This window comes from Elaeis guineensis, chromosome 4 (genome assembly GCF_000442705.2).
Source record: "Elaeis guineensis isolate ETL-2024a chromosome 4, EG11, whole genome shotgun sequence".
Lineage (NCBI taxonomy): Eukaryota > Viridiplantae > Streptophyta > Magnoliopsida > Arecales > Arecaceae > Elaeis > Elaeis guineensis.
Window position 1 is genome coordinate 40,672,344 of NC_025996.2, and position 27,845 is coordinate 40,700,188.

Here is a 27,845-nt window from a genome sequence, read left to right on the forward strand (position 1 = left end):
GTGGCTGCCGAAAGCCTGTGCTTGTTCTCCACATGGACCAACCTTGGCACCACAAAGCTGCTGAGTGAGCATGCAAGAATCTGGAACCTGTTCGAAAGGCCGCCACGGATGCTGGATGCATTTCATAGAAGCCGATACACCCTGTGTGCTGTCTGTCTCAAAGAGTTTCAGAGCGCACCGGTTGGCACAGGAATGGTTCTGATGAATCCTGAATATTGTGTACTTAAGCTTGGGAATCTGTCGTGGATAAAAGACGAAGTTGAGCTCTCTGTTTTGTTTGTTTTCATTATTGTTTCTGTTCTATTAACAGGCATTGACTGAGCCTCTGTATCGCCTTTAGACTATGCTGTGTACATGTATTCTTCTTATAAAAATGGATTGGTGGTAGTCTTCAGCTGCCTCCTTGAAACCTCAAAAAAAAAAAAAAAAAAAAAAAAAAGGAATTCAAGTCCAGTCAATTGGAGTATGCGTATTTAAATTGACAGATAAGATGGTTAAATAAATAACAATTCCAACTTTACCAGAAAATTACAATTCCAAGCTGTTTAATAGCAATACCACATGACAAGCTATAATGTCCATACAAGTGCAACTTTATTGGTGATCTCACCAAGTACAATAATATGTTGTGACATTTTACTTTCTAGCATACACATATACACGTAAAGATACACAAACATGCACATACACAAACTCGCATACAGGAACAATAATAGATATAGAAACACAAACAAACATGCGCACCCACACATGGCAATAGAAATTATGACTGTTGGATTTTGGAGACACATGCGGCCAATTCAGGACTGCTCAAATTTGCTTGCAGTGCAATGATGAATGAACCAACTTGCTTGGTGGACTCCTCAAGATGGCATAGTCATTGCCATCTTGAGATTTATCATTTTCCAGTGAGAGGCATCCATCATTTTCCATCCCCAGTTTGAACCTAGCAAAGAATATAAAAAAAAAAGTGAGATTTATCAACTAGTTTTAGCAAAATTTTAAATCTTTTTTACCTAGTCTGTGACTCTTCTGATTGAGGAAGCATGTCAGATCTAACAAATTAAGACACCAGAACACCAAATGGCGAGCCAGATGTCATCTAAAATATCCACGGTAGAAATTACGACACCAGAATACCAGAACACCAATGAAAAAGTTCCTCATGAATTTCACTTCACCAATATATGCAAAGTAGAAACTCCTTTATACCTCTACACGATGCAACGACTGAATCATGATGAAATGCAAAGAATAGAATGTAGAACATATATACATATATATAAATACATACGTACATACAAATAAAAGTACATATATGTGTAAATGCATCCATATATGGCTCCACGCATGCATGCGTGCATCCATGCATATATATCTGTGCACGTCAGTGGACATGCGTTTGGACCAAGTTCCAACTGCATGGTTTCCTCTAGTTTGAAGATCTCTTATGTTTGCCATGTGTTTGTTAAGCTCATGGGCACATTCCAATTGACTCCTGCTAGTTAGTATTTCGTTATATACACCCGTCCGATTAGAATTAACGATAATTATTTTCATCACATTTAATACCTATGTCAACTAACCACTCATGTTAAGGATGAAATACAGTCTTTAGATTATCATCCATGATTATCTTTGTTTTTAAAACAGGGCTTCAAATGAATCACTAGAGCAATAGTCGGCCTCAACAACTAATGTTCGGAAAATATAACAAATATTGCGAAATGCTCAACTGGAAAGCATGATTTGCCATAGGAAAAGAAAAGCTGAATAAGAAACTAACCTTCCATCTGCCAACGTAAAGCTTGATTGAAGAGGGTTTCAGGAAAGAGTCTCTGCTGTCCACTTGTCGCCACTCTGGAATACATGCTTGATTAGGGGGATGTGTTGAACCTTCTGTCTCTCCTCCAGGTTTCCATTTCCTCCACGCATTCTGTCAATGAATTCCAGCGGCATCGCCACCAAGTACAAAACTTGGAGGCTTGTTAGATGTTCATGTTGGGTGGATGTCTGGCCAGGACACCACCTCCCAAGATCCTTTCAGTACCACGCGATGCAGCAGGAAGAAAGAAGAAACAAAACAGAAGGAAAAACAATCAAAATACGTGGATCAGCCACAAAAGGGCTCGCCTCCACGGGGCATGCAAACTTCACTATGAAAAGAAAATTTTACAAGAGGAGACCTCACCCTCAACCCTTGTACACCCAATTCTCTCTCACATGAAGTTTCCCTCACAAAAGCTCTCTCTCTCTTGGAGACCCCCCTGAACCCCTGAAGAGCCTGGCGACCGCTGTCCAGGAGCCTCCTGCTCCTCTCTCACAGCGCCTCACGCCTCTCTCTCTCTCCTCTGGTTCGTACGGCGGCGAGAAAACCGAAAAACCCCCCTTCTCTGTTACCTCACAGGCTTTTTATAGGTTTAAACAGGCTTTAAACCTTGATTAGAGAAGGATTAGGAATCCTAAACAAAGCCAAAAACCCCTCCGGACCGTTGGATCAAGACCGGGAGCGTCCTCGACCCTTAGATCGCGCTCCGGTCCACGAAATAGGGCCGTGGACCGCGAGAAACGCGTGGGAAACGCCCACGCGGTCCACAGATCGCTCCGTGGACCACCCGGTCCACGGTGGACCGGGGATGGGCCAGCAGGCCGCTGGGTCGCGCGTCCCGCGCGGGCCTGGGCCTGGGTCGCGCGTCCCGCGCGGGCCTGGGCCTGGGACTCGCGTCCCGCGCAGGCCTGGGTCCCGCGTCCCACGCGGGCCTGGGACGCGCGTCCCGCACGCCGCCGCCTGCGGCCGCGCCGCTGCCGCCCGCCGCCGGTCGTCGGCGGTCCTCCGCCGTCTCGATTCTCGTGCCGACTTCGAAAGCTCGTATCTCCTCCATCCGAGCTCCGTTTCAGGTGATCTTGGTCTCGTTGGACTCCGTTTTTCGCCGCGAACCTCGCTGTGGGATCAATGTGGACTGAATCTCGAGGCATCAAATCCTAACAATCTCCACCTCGACTCGATATTCGGTCTCCTTCAAACTCCGAGAGCTTCTGGATCTCCTCGCCCCCATGCCCTGGGGCAATCGCCTGCTGATCATGGATGGGCAAACATGGGAGTCAAGCCAGGCTGCTCGATCCCATCTCCGTCGTATGCTGTGCTCCTCCTGACCTGAGACCTGCTCGGGGCATCATCCTGCGGCAATAGGAATCTTACCTTGCGACGTCGCCTCTCGTCCTCCCGAGTCTCCTGTCTCGTGCCCGATCCGCCTCCTGGAGCTCCACCTCGCTCTGGGCTCCATCTGGCTCCCGATGCTCCACCTCGCACTGGGCTCCCTGCCAGGTAATAATGTCCTCTGCTCCCCTTCTTCCCCTCCAGCACAATCCTATCGCCGCGTAGCACCCTCAGGATTCCTCCACCAGCTACCGTCCTGTAGCCTCTCGAATCCAGTCTGCTAAGTGAGATAAGATTCCGCCTGAAATCGGGTATGTATCGGACCTCCCCCAATCTCCTCACTGCACCGTCATGTGTCCTCCAGCTGACCGTCCCAATGCCTCTGATCGCACAGCTCGATCCATCCGGCAGATATACAGTGCTCTCACTGTTCTCCAGGGAGTCAAACTGCTCCTCTCTGCAACACACATGATAGGGGCATGCAGAATCTAATATCCACTGCTGGGAAGAAGTAGATACCTCGTCAGATATCTCCAGGACATCTCCATCTGAATCACTGCCGGCCGTCGCTACAGCAGCCACCGTCCGATTTTTCAGTTGAGGGCAATCTCTGGCTAGATGCCCCAACTCCTCACACCGGTAACACCTGGTTTTGCTCAAGTCCCTCCTGGACTTAAACCGCCCTCGTTGCGATCTCCTGTCGCTCCGTCTACCGCCTCCTGCACCTCCAGAAGCCACCAAAGCTGAGCTATCGACACCTGAGCTCGTAGCTGGGTTCTCCCTCCTGAGAACCTCGTTCTGGAGTATCGCCGCGGTGACCTCGTCCATCTTGATAGTGCTCTTCCCCACTAAAAGAGCAGTCACCAAGGACTCGTACGAAGAAGGAAGCGACGCCAGCAAAACCAGCGCCCTGGTCTTCTCCTCAACGTTCTCGCCAACGCTGAGAAGGTCGGTGAGGATCTTCTGGAAGTGGCTCAGATGTTCCTGCACGCTCTGTCCCTCAGTCATCCGCAGTTGGTAAAACTGCCTCCAGAGGAAAAGAGTGTTGGTGAGAGACTTCGCCATGTACAACTCCTCGAGCTTCGACCACAGCACCGTCGGGGAAGTCTCGCTCAGCACATGGATCACCACCTCATCCGTCAGGTACATACGGATGGTACTCACCGCCTGCATCTGTAGCTGTTTCCAATCCCGCACCTCCATGGTGGTCGGTTTCTCATTGCACAAGAGAGCATCGATCAACCCCTGTTGGATGAGCACGTCCTTCACCCTTGCCTGCCACAAGGAGAAATTGCTCTTACCATCGAACTTGTTGATCTCCATCTTGATTGTTCCTGTTTTCTCCATCTTCAGTCTTGCTCACCACCACTGCAATCTGCGTCCTTGTACCGACTTGCTCTGATACCACTTGTTGGGTGGATGTCTGGCCAGGACACCACCTCCCAAGATCCTTTCAGTAACACGCGATGCAGCAGGAAGAAAGAAGAAACAAAACAGAAGGAAAAACAATCAAAATACGTGGATCAGCCACAAAAGGGCTTGCCTCCACGGGGCATGCAAACTTCACTATGAAAAGAAAATTTTACAAGAGGAGACCTCACCCTCAACCCTTGTACACCCAATTCTCTCTCACATGAAGTTTCCCTCACAAAAGCTCTCTCTCTCTTGGAGACCCCCCTGAACCCCTGAAGAGCCTGGTGACCGCTGTCCAGGAGCCTCCTGCTCCTCTCTCACAGCGCCTCACGCCTCTCTCTCTCTCCTCTGGTTCGTACGGCGGCGAGAAAACCGAAAAACCCCCCTTCTCTGTTACCTCACAGGCTTTTTATAGGTTTAAACAGGCTTTAAACCTTGATTAGAGAAGGATTAGGAATCCTAAACAAAGCCAAAAACCCCTCCGGACCGTTGGATCAAGACCGGGAGCGTCCTCGACCCTTAGATCGCGCTCCGGTCCACGAAATAGGGCCGTGGACCGCGAGAAACGCGTGGGAAACGCCCACGCGGTCCACAGATCGCTCCGTGGACCACCCGGTCCACGGTGGACCGGGGATGGGCCAGCAGGCCGCTGGGTCGCGCGTCCCGCGCGGGCCTGGGCCTGGGTCGCGCGTCCCGCGCGGGCCTGGGCCTGGGACTCGCGTCCCGCGCAGGCCTGGGTCCCGCGTCCCACGCGGGCCTGGGACGCGCGTCCCGCGCGCCGCCGCCTGCGGCCGCGCCGCTGCCGCCCGCCGCCGGTCGTCGGCGGTCCTCCGCCGTCTCGATTCTCGTGCCGACTTCGAAAGCTCGTATCTCCTCCATCCGAGCTCTATTTCAGGTGATCTTAGTCTCGTTGGACTCCGTTTTTCGCCGCGAACCTCGCTGTGGGATCAATGTGGACTGAATCTCGAGGCGTCAAATCCTAACAGTTCAATTCCCTGAGGTAGCAGATTCATTCCTCTGCAGCGCAGCAGGGACAACTCAGACAGGCTTGGCAATGCCCCTTCCTCCATGCTTATTGAATCGAGCCGGTTCGAACCACCCAACATTAGGAATTTGAGTTTAGGGAACCCTCCTGCATGGAAGCGCAACTCCTGTCCGTCATAGGCGTTGTACATGCCTAGAATAGCCAAATTAGGCAGCGCATGCAGGCACGGTGGCGGGTCTTCTCTCAACCTAGATCAAGACAATCCCATTTGCCAAAGGCCTGACAGAGAACTGAACCAGTGAGGAAGCACCCCGTGTTCTAGCTGCCCTCGTAGCTCCAGCTTCTGATAGAGGAATGATGGTGGCTTTAGAGCTTCCAGCTGCAGTGCCTCTCCTTCATTGCTGGTTGTAATGTCCAGGTTGACCAGGTGGCTCATCTTTGATATGGAGGAACACAGCTCCACTGAATGCATGCCTCTTACTCTGGTTATTCTCAAGGTTCTCAGTTGTGTCAAATTACCTATGTGTCGAACCATGTCTTCATCTGCTTCAACCGACTTCAGAGCCTGCAAGTTCTTCAAATTCCATATCCCTTCAGGTGCTTTAACACCAGGATTACTAGCCAGCTCGGCGAATGCTCGATCATGGATTCTCCATGCGAACAAATGCCACAGATTCTTGAGTTGAGTTATCCCATTAGGCAGCCTCTCAATTTTACTATCGTTAAGATCTAAGGTTCGTAGGTTTCGTAGCCTTCCCAAAGATCTGGGAAGCTCCTTCACCAAGGTTCTCCTTAAACCCAGGTAATGCAAGTTGAATAAAATGGTCACTTCGTCTGGAACCCTCTCAATGGGAAAGCCTTCCAGATCCAAAACCCTCAAAAGTCTAAAGCTAGTTGTAATTGAAGTCCATGACTCCCAAGAGAAATTAGTCATGTCTTTTGGTTCTTTTTTGAGCTGAAGGGAGGTGAGAAGACCACCCGAAGAGAAAATAGTCATGTCAAACACGAATAAAGAGCGAACATTGGACATACCTCTGTGTGGATGCAAATCTTTGATGCCCTTTTTGTAACGGCCTAGTTACTTGGGCCTGTAAACCTTTGGCAGCCCAACAAAAAAAAAAAAAATTTACAGAAGAAGGAAGACTCATAATCAGAGTCTTCTTCCTTCCGTTTTCGGCAAAATCAGACTCGAAGAGTCCGGCTAGGGTAGGAAACCTTCACTATAAAGACCCCCTTTCTCCCTTAGGATCTTTCAACAAAAAAATTTCGAAGAAATTTGAGGGATTTGTGGGATTTTCTCAAAGAAAGCACCGTGAGCGTTGATCGGAAGAGAAGGGTTGTCGGAGCTGTTTTTGGCCGTCGGAACAAGGTATGTTCCTTCTCCCTTCTTTTTGAATCGATTCTCCGACCATCGGTGTGTTTGGAAGCTGGCGAGATGCCGGTTCGGGCTCAAACAGGGACACCCCTGTTTGTGTTGATTTTCTCCTTCCATCGCCGGCAGCAAGGAGGGGTGGGGCTGCCACAGGGACGGTGGCCTCGCCGTCGTTGAGGTTGTCGGGGAGGGTGGCCGGAGATGGCCTACCTGACCGAATGAGGGGGGAGGTGCTCGGGAAGAGCTCGGGTCCCCTGTTTTTGATCATGGGGAAGAGAAGAAGAAGCCACTTCTCTCTTCTCTAAATAAAAATTAAATTATATATATATATATAAATAAATAAATATATATATATAATAAATAAATAAAAATAAATAAATAAAAAAAAGGGGGACATAGATAATGAAGCGAAAATTCAGTGCAGGGGCAAAATGGTAATTTTAAAACTTTTTCAAAATTACTATTTTACAGCAGAATTATTTATTAATATCATTAATTAATACTAATTAATTCTACACTAGGATCTAAATATGATACAACAGCATGCATTTAAATTTAAAATTCAAATTTGAAACAGTAAACTTTTTACTGTACTGTGTTCAGAACACATCACCTTTTGCGGGTAGTCGATCACCGCAATCTGATCACCATCGGAGGGCTCTGATCATCACGTCACAACCACACTAGTGTCTGACCTCTGTGGATCATCCACATGAAGCTCCTGTCTGATCGGTTCCTCACGAATGCTAGTTCGTGATTTCACCCTTTTGATGGCTGATGTTGATCGAACTCCTTCGATCGATGTGTGCCGACTCCTCGGACGCTCCGGATCATCTGCACGGTTGGTTGAGAGGCTGATGGATTTTTTTCTGAAATTTGGTGAACTCACGACACTCGTGGCACACCAATCTCACTTCCCGAACCCTAGGTAGAAACCCTAGGGTACACACCAAAAATCCTGCGCCCACTTCTCTCTCCTTTTTCTCTCCTCTCGGTAAATTTTGAACACTTCAAAATTTTTCCAGAACCTCCCCACGCCCCTTATCTCTTCTTTCTTTCATTGCCCATGCCCCCTCCCTTTCTCATTTTATAAAACATCGCAAGAGATGTTGAAAGCGTGTGAGTGGATAAGAAGAGGTGGTTGCTCACTTAAATTCAAATCAAATTTGAATTCAAGTGTCAACCAATCTTATCCTCATCCATTTGTGCGAGAAAGAAGAGATGGTGTGGCCCTTTTTTTTTCTTTTTTTGTGCGTGGAGACTTTCACGAGAAACCATTTCTCGTGTGGAATATGGGGCGCACAAAAGAGGATAAGCTTGCGCATGGTTATTTGGTTATCCATTCAAATTCAAAACCCCTTTGAATTTAGATGGGTAACAAATTAAGTTAATCCAAATAATTGGCGCACAGAAACATAGGCGTGAGAGAGGTTTGCGTGGGAGAAAATTCACGAGAAAATTTCTTCTCGTGAATTCAAATGGGCGCAAGAAAGTTGGGTGGCGCAGGGAATTTAAAACAAGATGGTTTGATTCAAATTGAGCCAATCTAATTAAAATAGGTTAAGCACAATTAGACCAGATTAAACCCAACATAATTAGGCTTAATTAGGCTCAATAAAATCATAATCAAATCAAGAATTAACTAAACCTAACCCCTGATCAAATCAGGGACTAAGCCACCTTAGCGATTAGATCAACACTTAACCTAATCGGGTCAATCCAAACTGAATCCAATTCAATTGGACTTGATCTAAAAATAATTACTCAATCAAATTGAGTTAATTAGCGATCAAATCACTAATTAAACCTCTCATAAATATTGAGTCCAAATCTAATGGGCAATTAGGCATCAGAGACCATCGATATGAAACCCCGATCAAAGAGTTCAAATTTCAAATTCAAAATTTTGATCTCGGTACCCAAAATGTTTGAAACTCATGATCAGAGAATCCTAATTCTCAATCATAGAGTCTCAGACCCATAAGACTCATAATCAGCCATCAGATCAGAAAGGAACCTCTAATGTGTGTGACCCCGCAGGTTCGAACCTAAGTCGGTAGCACAGTAACCAATTCCTGTACTAATCGAAGTGACCATCTAGCAATGGTACCCGACGATAGGATAGATCGAATAGTCGCAATCGCAACATTCAGAACCTACGTGAATATGGTTACCGTATAATTCATCCCTTTTGACCCCTGTGTTTAGGATGACTCAGGGTTAAACTGTCAATCCTGATGAGATCATCCGAATCGTGCTCAACTCAATTAGTCCTGTGACTCCTCACTAGGACTACCCTGGCCAAGGTTTTGCTAAATTGAAACACGACTGTACACAGCTCCTAAACTGGAGTGGTCAATCCCATCTTGACACATGCACTGACAAGTCAAGTACTTGACTACACCCAGCAGCCTTCCATCACTGAATTAGAAATTCAGGTAGTCCAGTGCCTAAGTGCAGTGAGTTGCTTGCAAGTCACCGTGGCGGTCTCAGGTCGGAGGGATATTTATACCCATATCCCATCGGAGCAAATCTTGACAGCAGAAATAGCTCCAGAGTCGGTCACGTTCAGTGCAGATATACCATTACATCTCACCTGTATGCCATACCGATGTCTCCACACTCCTTGGTTATGAGGACAACCAACCCATATGGCACACAACGACCTATGCTCGATAAATATTATCGTCCTTGGTAATAACGTATCATTTGGTTGCGAACAGGTTTAAGGACTAAGCGACAAATCCTCCTTTGTCGAGTCTAAATAGTCCTAAGGACTTCACCACAACACAGGAGTTCATTAGAAGATGAAACATTTGTGATGAAAAAATACTAAAATAATTTTTATTTATTTATAATTTATGTACTAATACAAAAGGAGCACAACCGTCAACAGGCTGACGATTGGCTTTGGGACACTATTCCCAACAATCTCCCACTTGGCCTAAGCCAATCGGTGCAGTATCTAATACCCATCTTCGACTTGTAGTCGTTGAACTCCTTCACCGCAATGGCTTTAGTGAATGGGTCGGCCAGGTTCTTCTTTCCGTCGATCTTCTGAAGGTCGACGTCACCTCGATCCACGATCTCCCGGATGAGATGGTAGCGGTGCAGAATATGCTTCGTCCACTGGTGTGCCTTCGGTTCCTTCGCCTGAGCAATGGCTCCAGAGCTGTCACAGTAGAGCAAAACTGGACCAATAAGGGAGGGTGCTACTTCGAACTCGATGATGAATTTTCTCAGCCACACCGCTTCTTTGGCAGCATTTGATGCAGCAATATACTCCGCCTCGCATGCTGAATCAGCCACAGTGTGCTGCTTGGAACTCTTCCAGCAGACAGCCCCACCATTAAGGGTAAAAATAAATTCTGACACACTCTTGCTGTCATCGCGATCAGATTGAAAACTAGAGTCTGTAAACCCTATAAGTCTCAAGTCCGATTCACCATATACAAGCCACTGGTCCTTAGTATTTCTTAAATACTTCAAGATGGTTTTAACAACCTTCCAGTGATTCTCCCCTAGATCAGATTGGTATCTACTCACTACCCCTAGTGAGTATGCCACATCTGGTCGTGTACATGCCATGGCGTACATGATAGATCCCACTGTCGAAGCATATGGAATCCTACCCATACGCTCTCTCTTGAGGTGTTGTCGGACAATCCCTTTTCGAGAGAAAAATTCCATGGCCTATCGGTAGATAGCCTTTCTTGAAATTCTCCATGCTGAACCTTTTCAGCATAGTATCAATGTACGTGGACTGGGATGAGCCAAGCAACCTTTTGGATCTATCTCTATAGATCCTCATCCCTAGGATGTAGGAAGCTTCTCCCAAATTCTTCATGGAGAACTGTGACGATAGCCAAATCTTTATTCCCTATAATGCAGGGACAACATTCCCGATTAAGAAAATGTCATCCACATACAATACAAGAAATACTACTACTGGACCATTAGCCCACTTATAAATGCAGGGCTCTTCTCCATTCTTAATGAAGTCATACATTTTGATCATCCTATCAAAATGTATGTTCCAACTTTGAGATGCCTGCTTAAGTCCATAAATGGACCTTTGTAGCTTGCATACCTTAGACTCATCTGTGGATGTGAACCCTTCAGGTTGTATCATATACACCTCTTCGTCCAGCTCTCCGTTTAGAAAAGCTGTCTTCACATCCATCTGCCAGATTTCATAGTCTAGATGGGTAGCTATCGCAAGCATAATCCGAATGGATTTGAGCATTACTACAGGAGAAAATGTCTCGTCATAGTCTATACCATAACGTTGACGATATCCCTTGGCAACCAGACGGGCTTTATAGGTCTCCACCTTTCCGTCTGCGCCCCTCTTCCTCTGAAGACCTACTTACACCCTATGGGTTTCACTCCTTCGGATGAGTCAACCAATGTCCACACATCGTTGACCTTCATGGACTCCATTTCGGATTTCATGGCCTCTAGCCATTTCTCAGAGTCAGGTCTCTGCATTGCATCCATGTAGGTAATCGGATCCTCATCATTTTCATCAAGTTCGACAGGATCGCCATCCCGGACCAAGAAACCATAGTATCTGTCCGGTTGATGTGGTACTCTACCAGACCGCCTTAAGGGTGCATAATCAATGGGCTCCGGATCTGATTTAATCAAATCCGGTTCAGGTTTAGTAACATGTGTCAGTTTTTTCACCTATCGAACTTCGTCATGTTCGACCTTAGAGGCAACAGTTCCTTCACTAAGGAACTCCTTTTCTAAAAAGATTGCCTTAAGGCTGACAAACACCTTTTGCTCATCAGCAAGGTAGAAATAATACCCTTTGGTCTCTTTTGGGTACTCTATAAAATTATACTTGTCAGACCTAGGTCCAAGCTTGTCTGTAATTAAACGTTTAACATAAGCTGAACACCCCCAAATCCTAAGGTGCGAGAGTACTGGCTTACGTCCTATCCATATCTCATATGGTATTTTGGCTACAGACTTACTCGGAATTCTATTTAGAAGGTAACAATCTGATTCGAGCTCATACCCCCAGAGGGAGATTGGCAGACCAGCAAATCCCATCATGGATCGAACCATGTCCAATAAGGTCCGATTCATCCTTTCAGACACACCATTATGCTGTAGTGTTCCAGGAGGAGTCCACTGAGAGAGAATCCCATTCTCTCCTAGATACGTCAGAAACTCATTGGAAAGGTATTCACCTCCTCGATCAGATCGAAGAATTTTAATACACTTTCCAGTTTATTTTTCTACCTCATTTCGGAATAGTTTGAACATTTCAAACGACTCCGACTTATGCTTCATTTAGTAGATATACCCATACCTCGATAGGTCATCTGTGAAGGTTATGAAGTAGAAATATCCACCTTTTGCACTTGAGCTCATAGGTCCACATACATCAGAATGTACCAGACCCAAGAGTTCACTGGCTCACTCACCTTTTCCAGTAAAAGGTGATTTGGTCATCTTTCCAAGAAGACAAGACTCACAGGTTGGAAGTGATTCACAATCACCAAGTTCAAGAATTCCTTCTTGAGCCAACCTGTTTATCCTGTTCTTATTGATATGACCTAGCCTACAGTGCCAAAGGTAGACTTCTGACACATTATCTATTCTAGGATGTTTACCGAAGTTTTGAACCACATTAACAGACTGTAATAGTAAGTAAATTTTATTATTTAATTATCCAACAAATATTGTAATACCATTCAAAATGATATTGCAAATATTTTTTTTTATTAAAAAATCATAACCGTACATGGCCAAAAGGCCTACAGAAATAATATTTAATAAAAAACTTAGACAATAGTGACATTCACTCAGAATTACATTACGAGAATTGATTATAAGACTCATGATTCCTAAAGCTAGAACTGGAACTTTGCTTCCATCTCCAACGTTCAGGAACCTCTCGCCTTCATCAAATCTCCTACTGACCTGCAGACCCTGCATCGAATTACAAATATGATAAGGGCTTCCAGTATCCAATACCCAGGCAGTAGTATCACAAATGGAAAAGTTGCAAGGAGTTATCATATAATTACCTTGCTTCTTCTTTGGCCTGTTCGGGTCTAGGGAGGCAATGTATTGAGGATAGTTCCTCTTCCAATGCCCCTGCTTCTTGCAAAAAAAGTACTCCGCCTGACTTTGGTCGGGCTTGCGCTTCTTGGTCTGACCCTATGCAACCGTCCCAGCATGAGGCTGCACCTTCTTGTTCTTTTTCTTCTTGTTCTTCTTCCCTTTTCCAAAGGGTCGACGACGAGAAGAAGACCCTCCCACTACATTCATCGACTCCTTATGGAGCTGGTGATCCTTCTCAAAGTTCTGCAGCAACCCCAACAACCCGTGGTAGTTTACTACAGGCTTTGTCATTTGAAAATGAGTAAGGAATGGAAGGAAGGACTTGGGCAAGAAATTAAGGATCGCATCCTTACCGAGCTGCTCATGCAGAGGAAAACCCAATTTGCTTAGGCACTCAATCATCTCGATCATGTACAGTACATGATCAGTGACTGAGGCCCCATCTCTCATTCAAGCATTGAAAATGGCACAACTAGTTTTGTGCCTTTCAACGTCGTCAGGCGTGCCAAAGGAGTCGTTCAACATTTGAAGCATCTCCTGTGGCTGGGCATTCTCAAACCTGCGGCTGAACTCGTCATTCATTGCTACCAGCATAATACATCGGATGGTGGTGCGGTCATTGAGCCACTTCTGGTAAGTATCTCGGATTGTCTTACTAGCATTCGGAGCTGGCTCCTCAGGTGCTGGATCCGTTACTACATAAAGGATCCGCTCATGCTCAAGGACGATTTTCAATTTTCGATACCAGCTATCGAAATTAGGTCCCATGAGCTTGTCATTATCTAATAATGACCGGAGCGACAGGGTAGTGGCCATAGCTGTATAAAGAAAAACCAGACCTCTATTAGTACATAAATTAATACTAAAGACTTGAACTTTAGTCTAAAATTTTTTCCAATATTTTTATGAACTGATAGCCTCAACCTCCAATTCAAGAAATTACTTTAATTCCTTAATGGGTACTAGAATCCACACAGACTACACACGAGCCCAACTTTGGTTGGTCAATCCATGTGCATCTATGGATAGGTTCTTAACCAGTTGTTTCTCTAAACAACTTCTAGTAATTGATTTTGCCCCAGAACCTAATCAGTAGGCTTTGGCCTCCACTGAAAAGATCTGGTTAGGTCCAACCATTAACATGACTTAATTTGGTGAATCAGACCAATAAATGATCAGGCCCGACTTTCGCCGGCCAACCTAACCACCATCAGAAAGACTCAACCAAATTATCATATTATGAATGATAATTCCATTAGCCAATGAGCACCAGGCCTTTCGGCCTCCAATGATCATTGAACTAATGGACTCATTATCACTCACTTAATGGGAGGCATTGACTTAGTTATCATTATAACTTAATCATTTTAGGGACCTAATAATTTTTGAAGATTTTATTAAAGGATAGTAGAGAAGAAATCATCCAGCCAATTTCAATCCTCCCACTGACTTCACCAAGTTAGATTAAAAAAAAATTTAATTAAAGCTGGCATTAGGAGCACCTAAATCAGTCACACTGATTTACCTAATGACATGGGTGAGCTCTAATCACCAAGTGATCTAATCAAAATCTAACTTACCAGATTGTCCAGGTAAGTGAGATCAGTGGTGGGGATTTGCCATTAATTCGTCCATGATCGAATCAATGCGAGTAGCTCCCGCTTAAGAACCACTGGTCAAAACTGCCGAACTTACCTTAGACACCAACCGATTCATTAGTTTTAATTTTGATCAACTTAGTAAATAGGGTTCCACCTCGTAGCCATGAATTAAGTCCATCTTGGTCTAGTTAAAGACATAGACCCATTCAACTACAACTATTGAAGTTGAGTCTAGAGTATCCTTGACCTAATCTAATTCAACTTTTGATTAGATTTGATCAATTACTCCATTTAGTCCATTTTTTAAGCTAACCTTAGGTTTAACCCAATTATGGACCTAATTCATCTAACCCATTGACCCACAAGTTTATGCAATTGTCTTAGGTCTTAATTCACAATTCTAGACCTACTAGACAACACTTAATTCTTTTAATTAAGTACTTGGACTGATGGGTCAGGGTTTGGTATTTCGAAAATAATTTTCAAATTTTGAAAGATTTTATTTTCTGTTCACCAAATGTGTTGACTCATTTCACAAACGGGTCAGCACATTTCATAAACAGCAATCCTATTGCTCATTTCATAACAGAAAATAACTCAAAATAAATCATAATTTTTTTTTAGATCTAATCTAACACATTCATGATAAATTTTATAATTAAGTCCTTTTGCTGCTTCATCGACATGGGATATAATTGCATCAGCACCCCTACCGCCATAGGAGACCCCATCGAATGGGAAGAGAGGGCCTTTAAACCCTACTTTTCTCCTATGACCGGACGGTCATGGCAACCAACCCAATTAGATTACTTGCTACTTGGATCAAGTATATCTAAATATATCAATTTCAAAATTTAAATTTTGAATTTCAAATTTCAAATTTCAAATTTGAGATTTCAACCAAATTTCAAATTTTGAATTTTCAATCTTTGAATTTTAAATTTTGAATTTTGAATTTCAAATTTTAAATTTTGAATTTTAAATTTCAAATTTAAAATTTCAAACAAATTTCAAATTTCAAATTTCAAATTTCAAATTTCAAATTTCAAAATTCAAATTTCAAAATTCAAATTTCAAATTTTGAATTTCAAATTTGAAACTTCTAACAAATTTTAAATTTTAAATTTTAAATTTTAAATTTAAACTTATAGATTACACCTTAATCTACACATGCATATGCATATCATATTCTAGAACCATGCTCTGATACCATTTGAAGCGAAAATTCAGTGTAGGGGCAAAATGATAATTTTAAAATTTTTTCAAAATTATTATTTTACAGTGGAATTATTAATTAATCTCATTAATTAATATTAATTAATCCTACACTATGATCTAAATATGATACAACAGCATGCATTTAAATTTAAAATTCAAATTTGAAATAGTAAACTTTTTACTGTAGTGTGTTCAAAACACATCACCTTTTGCGGGTAGTCGATCACCGTAATCTGATCACCATCGGAGGGCTTTGATCGTCACGTCACAGTCACACTAGTTCGTGATTTCACCCTTTTGATGGCTGATATTGATCAAACTCCTTCGATTGATGTGTGCCGACTCCTCGGATGCTCTGGATCATTTGCACGGTTGGTTGAGAGGCTGATGGATTTCTTCCTGAAATTTGGTGGACTCACGACACTCGTGGCACACCAATCTCACTTCTCGAACCCTAGGTAGAAACCCTAGGGTACACACCAAAAACCCTGCGCCCACTTCTCTCTCCTTTTTCTCTCCTCTCGATAAATTTTGAACACTTCAAAATTTTTCCAGAACCTCCCCACGCCCCTTATCTCTTCTTTCTTTCATTGCCCATGCCCCCTCCCTTTCTCATTTTATAAAACATCGCAAGAGATGTTGAAAGCGTGTTAGTGGATAAGAAGCGGTGGTTGCTCACTTAAATTCAAATCAAATTTGAATTCAAGTGTCAACCAATCTTATCCTCATCCATTTGTGCGAGAAAGAAGAGATGGCGTGGCCCTTTTTTTTCCTTTTTTGTGCGTGGAGACTTTCACAAGAAACCATTTCTCGTGTGGAATATGGGGTGCACAAAAGAGGATAAGCTTGCGCATGGTTATTTGGTTATCCATTCAAATTCAAAACCCCTTTGAATTTGGATGGGTAACAAACCAAGTTAATCCAAATAATTGACGCACAGAAATATGGACGTGAGAGAGGTTTGCGTGGGAGAAAATTCATGAGAAAATTTCTTCTCATGAATTCAAATGGGCGCAAGAAAGTTGGGTGGCGTAAGGAATTTAAAACAAGGTGGTTTGATTCAAATTGAGCCAACCTAATTAAAATAGGTTAAGCACAATTAGACCTGATTAAACCCAACACAATTAGGCTTAATTAGGCTCAATAAAATCCTAATCAAATCAGAAATTAACTAAACCTAACCCCTGATCAAATCAGGGACTAAGCCACCTTAGCGATTAGATCAACACTTAACCTAATCGGGTCAATCCAAACTGAATCCAATTCAATTGGACTTGATCTAAAAATAATTATTTAATCAAATTGAGTTAATTAGTGATCAAATCACTAATTAAACCTCTCATAAATATTGAGTCCAAATCTGATGGGCAATTAGGCATCAAAGACCATCGTTATGAAACCCTGATCAAAGAGTTCAAATTTCAAATTCAAAATTTGAAATTCAAAATTTTGTCCCCGATATCCAAAATGTGTGGAACTCATGATCAGAGAATCCTAGTTCTCAATCATAGAGTCCCAGACACATAAGACTCATAATTATCCATCAGATCAGAAAGGAACCTCTAATGTGTGTGACCCCGCAGGTTCGAACCTAAGCCGGTAGCACAGGAACCAATTCCTGTACTAATCGAAGTGACCATCTAGCAATGGTACCCGACGACCAGATAGGTTGAATAGTTGCAATCGCAACATTCAGAACCTACGTGAATATGGTTACCGTATAATTCATCCCTTTTGACCCCTGTGTTTAGGATGACTCAGGGTTAAACTGCCAACCCTGATGAGATCATCCGAATCGTGCTCAACTCAATTAGTCCTGTGACTCCTCACTAGGACTATCCTAGTCAAAGTTTTGCTAAATTGAAACATGACTGTACACAGCTCCTAAACTGGAGTGGTCAATCTCATCTTGACACACGCACCGACAAGTAAAGTACTTGACTACACCCAGCAGCCTTCCATCACTGAATTAGAAATTCAGGTAGTCCAGTGCCTAAGTGCAGTGAGTTGCTTGCAAGTCACCGTGGCGGTCTCAGGTCGGAGGGACATTTATACCCATATCCCATCGGAGCAAATCTTGACAGCAGAAATAGCTCCAGAGTCGATCACGTTCAGTGCAGATGTACCATTATATCTCATCTATATGCCATACCAGTATCTCCACACTCCTTGGTTATGAGGACAACCAACCCATATGGCACACAACGACCTATGCTCGATAAACATTATCGTCCTTGGTAACAACGTATCATTTGGTCGCAAACAGGTTTAAGGACTAAGCGACAAATCCTCCTTTGTCGAGTCTAAATAGTCCTAAGGACTTCACCACAACACAGGAGTTCATTAGAAGATGAAACATTTATGATGAAAAAATACCAAAATAACTTTTATTTATTTATAATTCATGTACTAATACAAAAGGAGCACAACCATCAACAGACTGATGATTGACTTTGGGACACTATTTCCAACAGATAAGAGTTCTGATAAACCTCAATATATAATTTTTTTTTAGAAATTAATTTGCTTAAATTAATTTGTTTGATAGGAGAACAGTCCAACGACCAGGGGGACAACGAGTAGGGTTTTGATTTTCAGACTATAAGGCTGTGAATTTGATTTCTCATTGATCGAGGTAAGAATTCTGTACATGATCATCACTATATATATGTTATTTATTTGTTAGTCTTATATGTTGAATTTGCAATATTGAATTTATAATCGATGAGTTTTCTATGCTCGAGACATTGATATATGGTTTATATGAAATTTTTTTTAAATATGAGTATGTTATGAAAAGATTTTTATGATTGATGGTATGAGTGTTATGGATATGACATATCAATTTCATCATTCTGTAATTTAAAATAATTTGATAAAATCAAGAATTAAATGAAAAAGATATGGTTTGGACTAGCCTGATATATGGATAAGTCGGTTAGGAGCTCATGCCTGGGACAGCCCGCCAGGAGCTTATGCCTAGGACAGCCTCTCACGGGCTTTCGTACGTGGGACAGCCGGTCAGGAGCTCATCCTGAGACAGCCTTGAAAGGTTTATATGAAAGAAAAATTGGATTGGAAAGAGATTAAGGTATGGTCTGGGTCAGTCCAAAGCCAAAAAGGGATAAAAGATTGACAAACCGAAAATGTGAAAAGATGCAACATATAATATGTAATTCAATAATGAATGAAGACTTCACTTGATGATATATGATGATCCATATTATTAAATGTATATTTATGATAATATTTCAGTTATTATATACATATGAGTCTTCACAAATTTTATTGATTTCAGAAATATTATTTTTATCTATTGGCTTGATGTACATGTGCAGTGATTCTTACTGAGCTAGAGAAGCTCATATTTTTTTCTTATTTTTTTTTAGAGACTCACAGGATGCTTAGTTTGGATGGTTTGGGCGAGAGCAAATGAGAACTGAAGCCTTTAGTAATTCAATTAGCTTAAATTCTCTGATACCAATAAACATTTGAATAATTGTATTGAACAAGTTTACATTTGATTTGAAGTTGTGACTCGGTTGATTGATTTGGTATTTACTTGGTTATTTAAAATTTTGAAGTGTTAAATTATTAGGCCTTACATGATCCTCAGGGTGCTGCTCTGGGGTTTGTGTGGCCGTGTCACGTGCCCAACTCAGGTGCTGGGTTTGGGTCATGACAGAGTGGTATCAGAGCCTAGGTTTAGAAATCCTAAGGTTCATTTTAGAGAAAGAGTATATGGGTAGATTTTTAGATGGAAATTGACTAATATGAGATATTTTTCTTAAGTTCCTGACTAAAGTGAAACTGTGTAGGTTGTCATGGCACGAGGGACTGACTGTGGGCGAAATCGAAGACCTACTCGATTTGCAGATGGCTCTAATGCTTGGGAGCCAGCTATGCAACAAGAAAATGCTCCACCCTCATCGGATGATGATGCACCACAACAAGAACATCCTACTGAGCCTGCAGAGGTCACTCCCGGGGAAGAAACTCTAGGAGAACCTGAAATTCAATTTGGGGAACAAGTTACTGCAGCTCAGTTAATGCAAGTACTGGTTCAACAACAAGTGGCTGCAAGGGAAGATATGAGGAGGATATTAAAGGTGCAGCAAGGACAACAACAGCAGATCATACAACAAATATTTCAGAAGCGACAGTCCCAGCAGCAACAAGAAGCTGAAAATCAGTATGAACGTCAAATCAATTTATTAGATTTCAAAAAGTATGCACCACCGGCATTCTCAGGGACCTCAGATCCTATGAAAGCTGAAAGCTGGCGAAAAGCAATAGAGAAAGTTTTCCATGCTTTGAGATGTCCTGCTGAAGATAAGGTCACTTTTACCACTTTTATGTTACAAGGTGAGGCAGCCGATTGGTGGGAGATGGAAATTAGAAAGTTGGGGCCAAATGATGTACCTTTTACATGGGAAGAATTTAGAAAGATCTTCTATGAGAAGTATTTTCCTCAGAGTATCCGACTCCAGAAATTTTGAGAGTTCGACTGACTGGTTCAGGGCCACATAACAATTGCTTAATATGCAGCCAAATTTGAAGAATTATTGAGATATGCCCCAACATTGATAGCTGAGGAAAATATTCAAGCCAGAAAATTTGAGATTGAATTAAGGGAGAGAATCCAACAACTAGTGACTATTTTTGAGCTGCCCACTTATAAGGAAGTTGTAAACAAAAGCTTAATAATAGAAAAAGACTCAATGATGCTCAAGCAACAGGAGAGAAAAGTATGAAGAAAAGAGGTCAAGCAATTGATTCTCAAGATCAAAGTATCAAAGCCTTCAAACCAAAGACCCCAAAACAAAGCCAGACTGCCATTGAAAGTAAAATTCAATCTCAGGGGAGCATTATATGTTATAGATGTGGAGGATCCCATCTTAAACGAGATTGCACATGGCCTGGGGGACAATGTTACAAATATGGACGAGATGGCCACAAAGCAGTTGTATACCGCAGTGGAGGAGAATCACAGAGACAGCAGATGCCTCAAAATTATCAGAATACCCCCGTAAATCGGGCACCCCAAGATGTACAAAGATAAGATGCGGGACAATAAAAATCAAAGATCCAAGGACGAGTCTATGCACTTATACAACAGGATGCTAATGCTTCTAACTCAGTGGTGACAGGTACTGAACCGATCTCCTAAAAGTTCTTTTATATATGTCATAAAATATTATATGCTTAGATATATATGGACATATAGCCCTGAATGATAAATGTATATTATGTAAATATCTGACAGATATGATTAAAATAGCATCCAACGATGTCTATGCCCTATTTAACCCTGGAGCTACCCACTCTTTTATAGCAACTAGTTTTATTAAGAAGACCGATGAGATATCTCCTACACCTTTAGAAAATGATCTTTGTGTCTGCACACCAAGTGGAGAGGTGATCTTGGTTAATTCAATTTGCAAAGATTGTATACTGAGTATTGAAGATAGGAAGATGAAAGCAGACTTATTAGTCTTAGAGATGAAGGACTTTGACCTAATCCTGGGGATGGATTGGTTAGCAGCATATCATGCTACAGTTGATTGCTTCAAAAAGATAATAAGATTTCAAATTTTAGATCAGTCAGAGTTTAGTTTCATGAATACCAAATCCTTCTTTCACCAGAAGTTCATCTCTGCTATCTATGCCCAGAAATTTCTTAGAAAAAGATGTGAAGGACTTCTAGCCACTGTATTAGACACTCAAGATAATAAGCTCAAGTTACAGGATATTCCTATCGTGAAGAAATTTACTGATGTTTTTCCATATGACCTGCCTGGACTATCTCCTGATCGAGAGATTGAGTTTTCTATTGACTTGATTCCTGATACGAGTTCAGTTTCTAAAGCCCCTTATCGAATGGCTCCAGCAGAATTGAAGGAATTACAAAAGCAATTACAAGAGCTGTTGGACAAAGGATTCATTAGACCTAGTGTATCACCTTGGGGAGCTCTAATACTTTTTGTGAAGAAGAAAGATGGTAGCCTTCGACTTTGCATAGACTATCGAGAATTAAACAAGGTAACAGTGCGAAATAAATATCCTTTACCATGAATCGATGATTTATTTGATCAGTTGCAAGGGGCACAGGTCTTCTCAAAAATTGATCTTCATTCTGGCTACCAACAGTTGAAGATACAGCCTAGAGATATATCAAAAACAACCTTTCGGACTAGATATGGTCATTATGAGTTTTTAGTCATGCCATTTGGTTTGACCAATGCATCGGCAGCCTTTATGGATCTTATGAATCGAGTGTTTGCATTATACTTGGATTGATTTGTAGTTATATTTATTGATAATATTTTGATTTACTCGAAAAGCTCACTCGAGCATGAAGAACATTTGAGGATTGTATTACAAACTCTGAGGAAAAAGAAGCTGTATGCAAAGCTACAAAAATATGAATTTTGGATGAACAGTGTTACTTTCCTCGGACATATCATCTCCAAGGATGGTATTTCGATTGACCCAAGAAAAGTGGAGGCAGTAGTTGATTGGAGCTGACCTACTAATGTATCAGAGGTACGTAGCTTTTTGGGGTTGGCTGGCTACTATCGAAGGTTTGTGGAAGGTTTCTCTTGTATTGCCATGTCTCTATCTCGTCTTACACAGAAACAAGTAAAGTTTGAATGGACAAATGAATGTGAGCAAAGCTTTCAAGAGTTAAAAAGATGATTGGTGACTGCTCCAATCTTAACCATTCCATCCGGGACAGAAGGTTTCACTATATATAGCGATGCTTCTTGTAAAGGTCTCGGTTGTGTTTTGATGCAAAAAAGAAAGGTGATAGCTTATGCCTCTCGACAATTGAAGTCATATGAGCGAAATTATCCTACTCATGACTTAGAATTAGCAGCTGTGGTTTTTGCTTTAAAAATATGGAGGCATTATTTATATGGAGAGCATTGCAAGATTTTCACAGATCATAAAAGTTTAAAATATATCTTTACTCAGAAGAAGTTAAATTTGAGACAAAAAAGGTGGTTGGAACTATTGAAGGACTATGACTTGACAATAAATTATCATCCCAGGAAGGCGAATGTTGTAGCCGACGCTCTAAGTAAAAAATTTTTTGGTGAATTGGCTGCTCTAATTACCTCACAAAAGCCTATATTGCTAGATTTGGAGAAATCAGGAATTGAAATACGACTACATGATTCTCAAGTTTAGCTTGCAAATCTTGTACAACAGCCTACTTTGATTGAAAAGATTAAGGCAGCTCAAAAGGAGGATTCAGAGTTACAAAAGGTCATAGAAGTAGTGGAATCCGGTATACAGACAAAATTTTGGACACATGAGGATGGGTCATTGAGGGTTGATAACAGACTATGTGTTCCCATGATTCTTGGATTAAGGGACGAGATCCTGGAGGAGGCTCACTCTTCGGCTTACACCATGCATCCTGGAAGCACAAAAATGTATCAAGATTTGAAAAGAAATTTTTGATGGTCTGGTATGAAAAGGGATATTGCACAATTTGTTGCCCAATGTTTGGTATGTCAACAAGTAAAAGCCGAACATCAAAGACCAGCAGGACCATTATAGTCTCTTCTTATTCCTCAGTGGAAATGAGAGCATATTACTATGGATTTTGTAACTGGGTTACCTAAAACACTTCGAAATAATAATATTGTATGGGTAATTATTGACCGATTGACGAAATCAGCGCATTTCTTATCCTTTCGGATTGGTCTTTTCTTAGAAAGATTGGCAGGCTTGTATATAGAGCAGATAGTATGACTGCATGGAGTATCAGTTACTATTGTGTCAGATCAAGATAGTAGATTTGTTTCTCAATTTTGGAAGAGTCTTCATAAAGCCCTTGGTACCAAGTTAAATTTCAGTACAGCTTTTCATCCTCAAACTGACGGACAATCAAAACGAACCATACAGATCCTAGAGGATATGTTGAGGGCTTGTGTTATGGACTTAGGTGGAGCATGGGATAATCACTTATCATTGGTTGAGTTCGCTTATAATAATAGTTACCAAGCAAGCATTCAGATGGCTCCTTTCGAGGCATTATATGGAAGGAAGTGTAGATCGCCTATTTGTTGGGATGAGATGGGAGAAAGAAAACTATTGGGACCAGAAATAGTACAACAGATAGTGGAAAAAGTACACATAATCCAGAAACGACTTCGTACAGCTCAGAGCAGGCAAAAGAGCTACGCTGATAATAGAAGAAGGGAGCTGGAATTTCAAGTAGGCGATCATGTTTTTCTAAGAGTTTCTCCTACTAAGGGTGTAATGAGATTTGGAGTTCGTGGTAAGTTGAGTCCAAAGTATATTGGTCCTTTTGAAATTTTAGACAGAGTTGGAGAGGTTGCATATCGGTTAGCATTACCGTCGGCTTTATGTGGTGTACATAATGTGTTTCATGTATCAATGTTGAGAAAGTATATTTCAGATCTAAGTCATGTGGTGAGTTATGAACCCTTGCATCTTCAGAAAGATCTGACTTATGAAGAATATCCAGTACGGATTGTTGACAAGAAGGATCAAGTGTTACGGCATCGAAGTATTCCTTATGTGAAGATCCAATGGAGCAATCATAGTGAGAGAGAGGCTACATGGGAACTTGAGATAGAAATGAAGATCCAGTATCCACAACTCTTCGAAAACTCAGGTATGTAAATTTTGAGGATGAAATTATTTTAAGGAGGGGAGATTGTAACGGCCCAGTTACTTGGGCCTGTAAACCTTTGGCAGCCCAACAAAAAAAAAAATTACAGAAGAAGGAAGACTCCTAATCAGAGTCTTCTTCCTTCCGTTTTCGGCGAAATCGAACTCGAAGAGTCCGGCTAGGGTAGGAAACCTTCACTATAAAGACCCCCTTCCTCCCTTAGGATCTTTCAACAAAAAAATTTCGAAGAAATTTGAGGGATTTGTGGGATTTTCTCAAAGGAAGCACCATGAGCGTTGATCAGAAGAGAAGGGCCGTCGGAGCTGTTTTTGGCCGTCGGAACAAGGTATGTTTTTTCTCCATTCTTTTCGAATTGATTCTCTGGCCATCGGTGTGCTTGGAAGCCGGCGAGATGCCGGTTCGGGCTCAAATAGGGACACCCCTGTTTGCATTGATTTTCTCCTTCCATCGCCGGCAGCAAGGAGGGGTGGGGCTGCCATAGGGACGATGGCCTCGCCGTCATTGAGGTTGTCGGGGAGGGTGGCCGGAGATGGCCTACCTTGCCGGATGAGGGGGGAGGCGCTCGGGAAGAGCACGGGTCCCCTATTTTTGATCATGGGGAAGAGAAGAAGAAACCTCTTCTCTCTTCTCTAAATAAAAATTAAATTATATATATATAAATATATATATATATAATAAATAAATAAAAATAAATAAAAATAAATAAATAAAAAAAAGGGAGACATAGGTAAGAGTTTCGATAAACCTCAATATACAATTTTTTTTAGAAATTAATTTGCTTAAATTAATTTGTTTGATAGGAGAACAGTCCAACGACCAGGGGGACAACGAGTAGGGTTTTGATTTTTAGATTATAAGGCTGTGAATTTGATTTCTCATTGATCGAGGTAAGAATTCTATACATGATCATCACTATATATATGTTATTTATTTGTTAGTCTTATATGTTGAATTTGCAATATTGAATTTATAATCGATGAGTTTTCTATGCTCAAGATATTGATATATGGTTTATATGATTTTTTTTAAAATATGAGTATGTTATTAAAAGATTTTTTTGATTGATGGTATGAGTGTTATGGATATGACATATCAATTTCATCATTCTGTAATTTAAAATAATTTGATAAAATCAAGAATTAAATAAAAAGGATATGGTTTGGACTAGCCTCGACAAATGGATCAGCCGGCCAGGAGCTCATGCCTGGGATAGTCCGTCAGGAGCTTATGCCTGGGACAGCCTCTCACGAGCTTTCATACATGGGACAGCCAGCCAGGAGCTCATCCTGGGACAGTCTTGAAAGGCTTATATGAAAGAAAAATTGGATTGGAAAGAGATTGAGGTATGGTCTGGGTCAGTCCAAAGCCAAAAAGGGATAAAAGATTGACAAACCGAAAATGTGAAAAGATGCAACATATAATATGTAATTCAACAATGAATGAAGACTTCACTTGATGATATATGATGATCCATATTATTAAATACATATTTATGATAATATTTCAGTTATTATATACATATCAGTCTTCACAAATTGTATTGATTTCAGAAATATTATTTTTATCTACTGGCTTGATGTACATGTGCAGTGATTCTTACTGAGCTGGAGAAGCTCATATTTCCTTCTTATTTTTTTTTCAGACTCACAGGATGCTTAGTTTGGATGGTTTGGACGAGAGCAAATGAGAACTCAAGCCTTTAGTAATTCAGTTAGCTTAAATTCTCTGATACCAATGAACATTTGAATAATTGTATTGAACAAGTTTATATTTGATTTGAAGTTGTGACTCGGTTGATTGATTTGGTATTTACTTGGTTATTTAAAATTTTGAAGTGTTAAATTATTAGGCCTTACATGATCCTCAGGGCGCTGCTCTAGGGTTTGTGTGGCCGTGTCACGTGCCCAACTCAGGTGCTGGGTTTGGGTCGTGATACTTTTGAACGGATAAGCGGCAAGTTTTGCCGATCGATTCAGTTTCTTCACCTTTGTAAACCATGCAGAAGTATTCTTGTTCAGATATTTTCCGAGTTAACTCTCTCACAATATCATGCATTCTGCACAACTTTGGTCTGCCAAAACGATTCCTTGTCACAACCTGAAGCATACATCGACGAATGAGCTCATTGAGGTTCTCCTCTACAACCTCTTCTTTTGATATTCCTTCCCTTTTCTCAACAAAATCTTCTGCAACCCATAACCGGATTAGCCTCTTCCTCTTTATGAGATAATCCTCTAGAAAGATGGTGCAATATAAAAAGCAGTTCCGTAAATGATACGACAGATCTTCGAAACTGAGCTTCAATATATTTCTTACCCTTTCGGACATTAGCATATTAGTCTCTTCCCAATCGAGACCCTCACAGAATTTCCTCCATTCCAACTCTTCCATCTCTCGGTATGACAGCGAGCTTCCTGCAGCCATAATAGCTAGAGGCAAGCCGTGGCACCTCTGCAAGATTTTTCTAGACCAGTACTCTAGATCTGAAGGACAACTTCTATCTTTATATTTCCAGAATGCTTTATTATGGAAGCTACATCATGATTCCGAGTTGTTATAACAATTCTACTTCTACATTTACTATCTACCAGCACTGGACTTAATTCAACAAACCAACCATTTATATGCCACATATCATCTAGGATGATCAGATACCTCTTTTGCTGCAAATAAGCATGAAGTACCTCCGCCATAGTGTCGCAAGGCATTGTGTCAATGTTGCCTGGAAGAATATCACGATTTTCATTGTAGAGGTCTTCGATGAGTCTTCTCATTAGATCTTCGGCCGTACATTTCTGGGAGACGCGCACCCATGCTCTGCGATCAAAATACCGCTTGACTTCTTGGCTTCTGTAGACATCATTGACGAGAGTGGTCTTTCCCAGACCCCCCATTCCCCATACTGACATTATGGTGCGCAGTGGTTCCTCATCAGTCAGCCATCCTACTAGTAGGCTCTTGTATGTCTCAAAACCCACAATCTCATCTTCATCGAAGGCATAAGGAGGCTCTTTACCATGTTGACATCTTCCAGCAGAGTCATCAGTGTAAGTTGTACCCTCTTGGACGCCGTAACGCACTTTCTGCATTGAGAGGTCGTCAAGTATGGCCTCAACATCCTGTAACTTCCTTCGGATACCACGCCAAGCCTTGATATACTTGAAGTGTCTGAAAGTTCTAAAGAGGGAATCATAGAATCCACGCCGATGTTGCTCTCCCACTAGAAAAGCATATTCGTCGATGATGTCTTCGAGTTGGTGGACCAGATCCCTTAGGATTTTCACCCATCCTTCCCATCGTTTGTCAACATCTTTCCTTGTATCCACGTATCTTATGTAGGCTTCCAT

At 41.8% G+C, this 27,845-nt stretch overlaps 1 protein-coding gene across 1 annotated transcript; it reads right to left on the minus strand.

The window, feature by feature from the left end:
• Positions 1-810: 810 nt before the first annotated feature.
• Positions 811-27,845, minus strand: LOC105042896 (disease resistance protein RPM1-like). Its single transcript, XM_073256111.1, has 6 exons — positions 27,036-27,845; positions 26,435-26,949; positions 7,011-7,181; positions 5,852-6,589; positions 5,555-5,803; positions 811-946 (listed from the first exon to the last, which is right to left on the minus strand). Exons 1-6 carry the CDS (start codon positions 27,843-27,845, stop codon positions 811-813), a joined length of 2,619 nt encoding a protein of 872 aa, XP_073112212.1.

Excerpts from the sequence above, each read along its gene's own strand:
- LOC105042896 (XM_073256111.1), bottom strand. The coding sequence starts at position 27,845 with ATGGAAGCCTACATAAGATACGTGGATACAAGGAAAGATGTTGACAAA. Across the intron at positions 5,804-5,851 it reads CACGGGGTGCTTCCTCACTG|GTTGAGAGAAGACCCGCCAC; the intron begins GTTCAGTTCTCT and ends GTCTTGATCTAG. Across the intron at positions 947-5,554 it reads CTACCTCAGGGAATTGAACT|GTTCAAACTGGGGATGGAAA; the intron begins GTTAGGATTTGA and ends ATTCTTTGCTAG.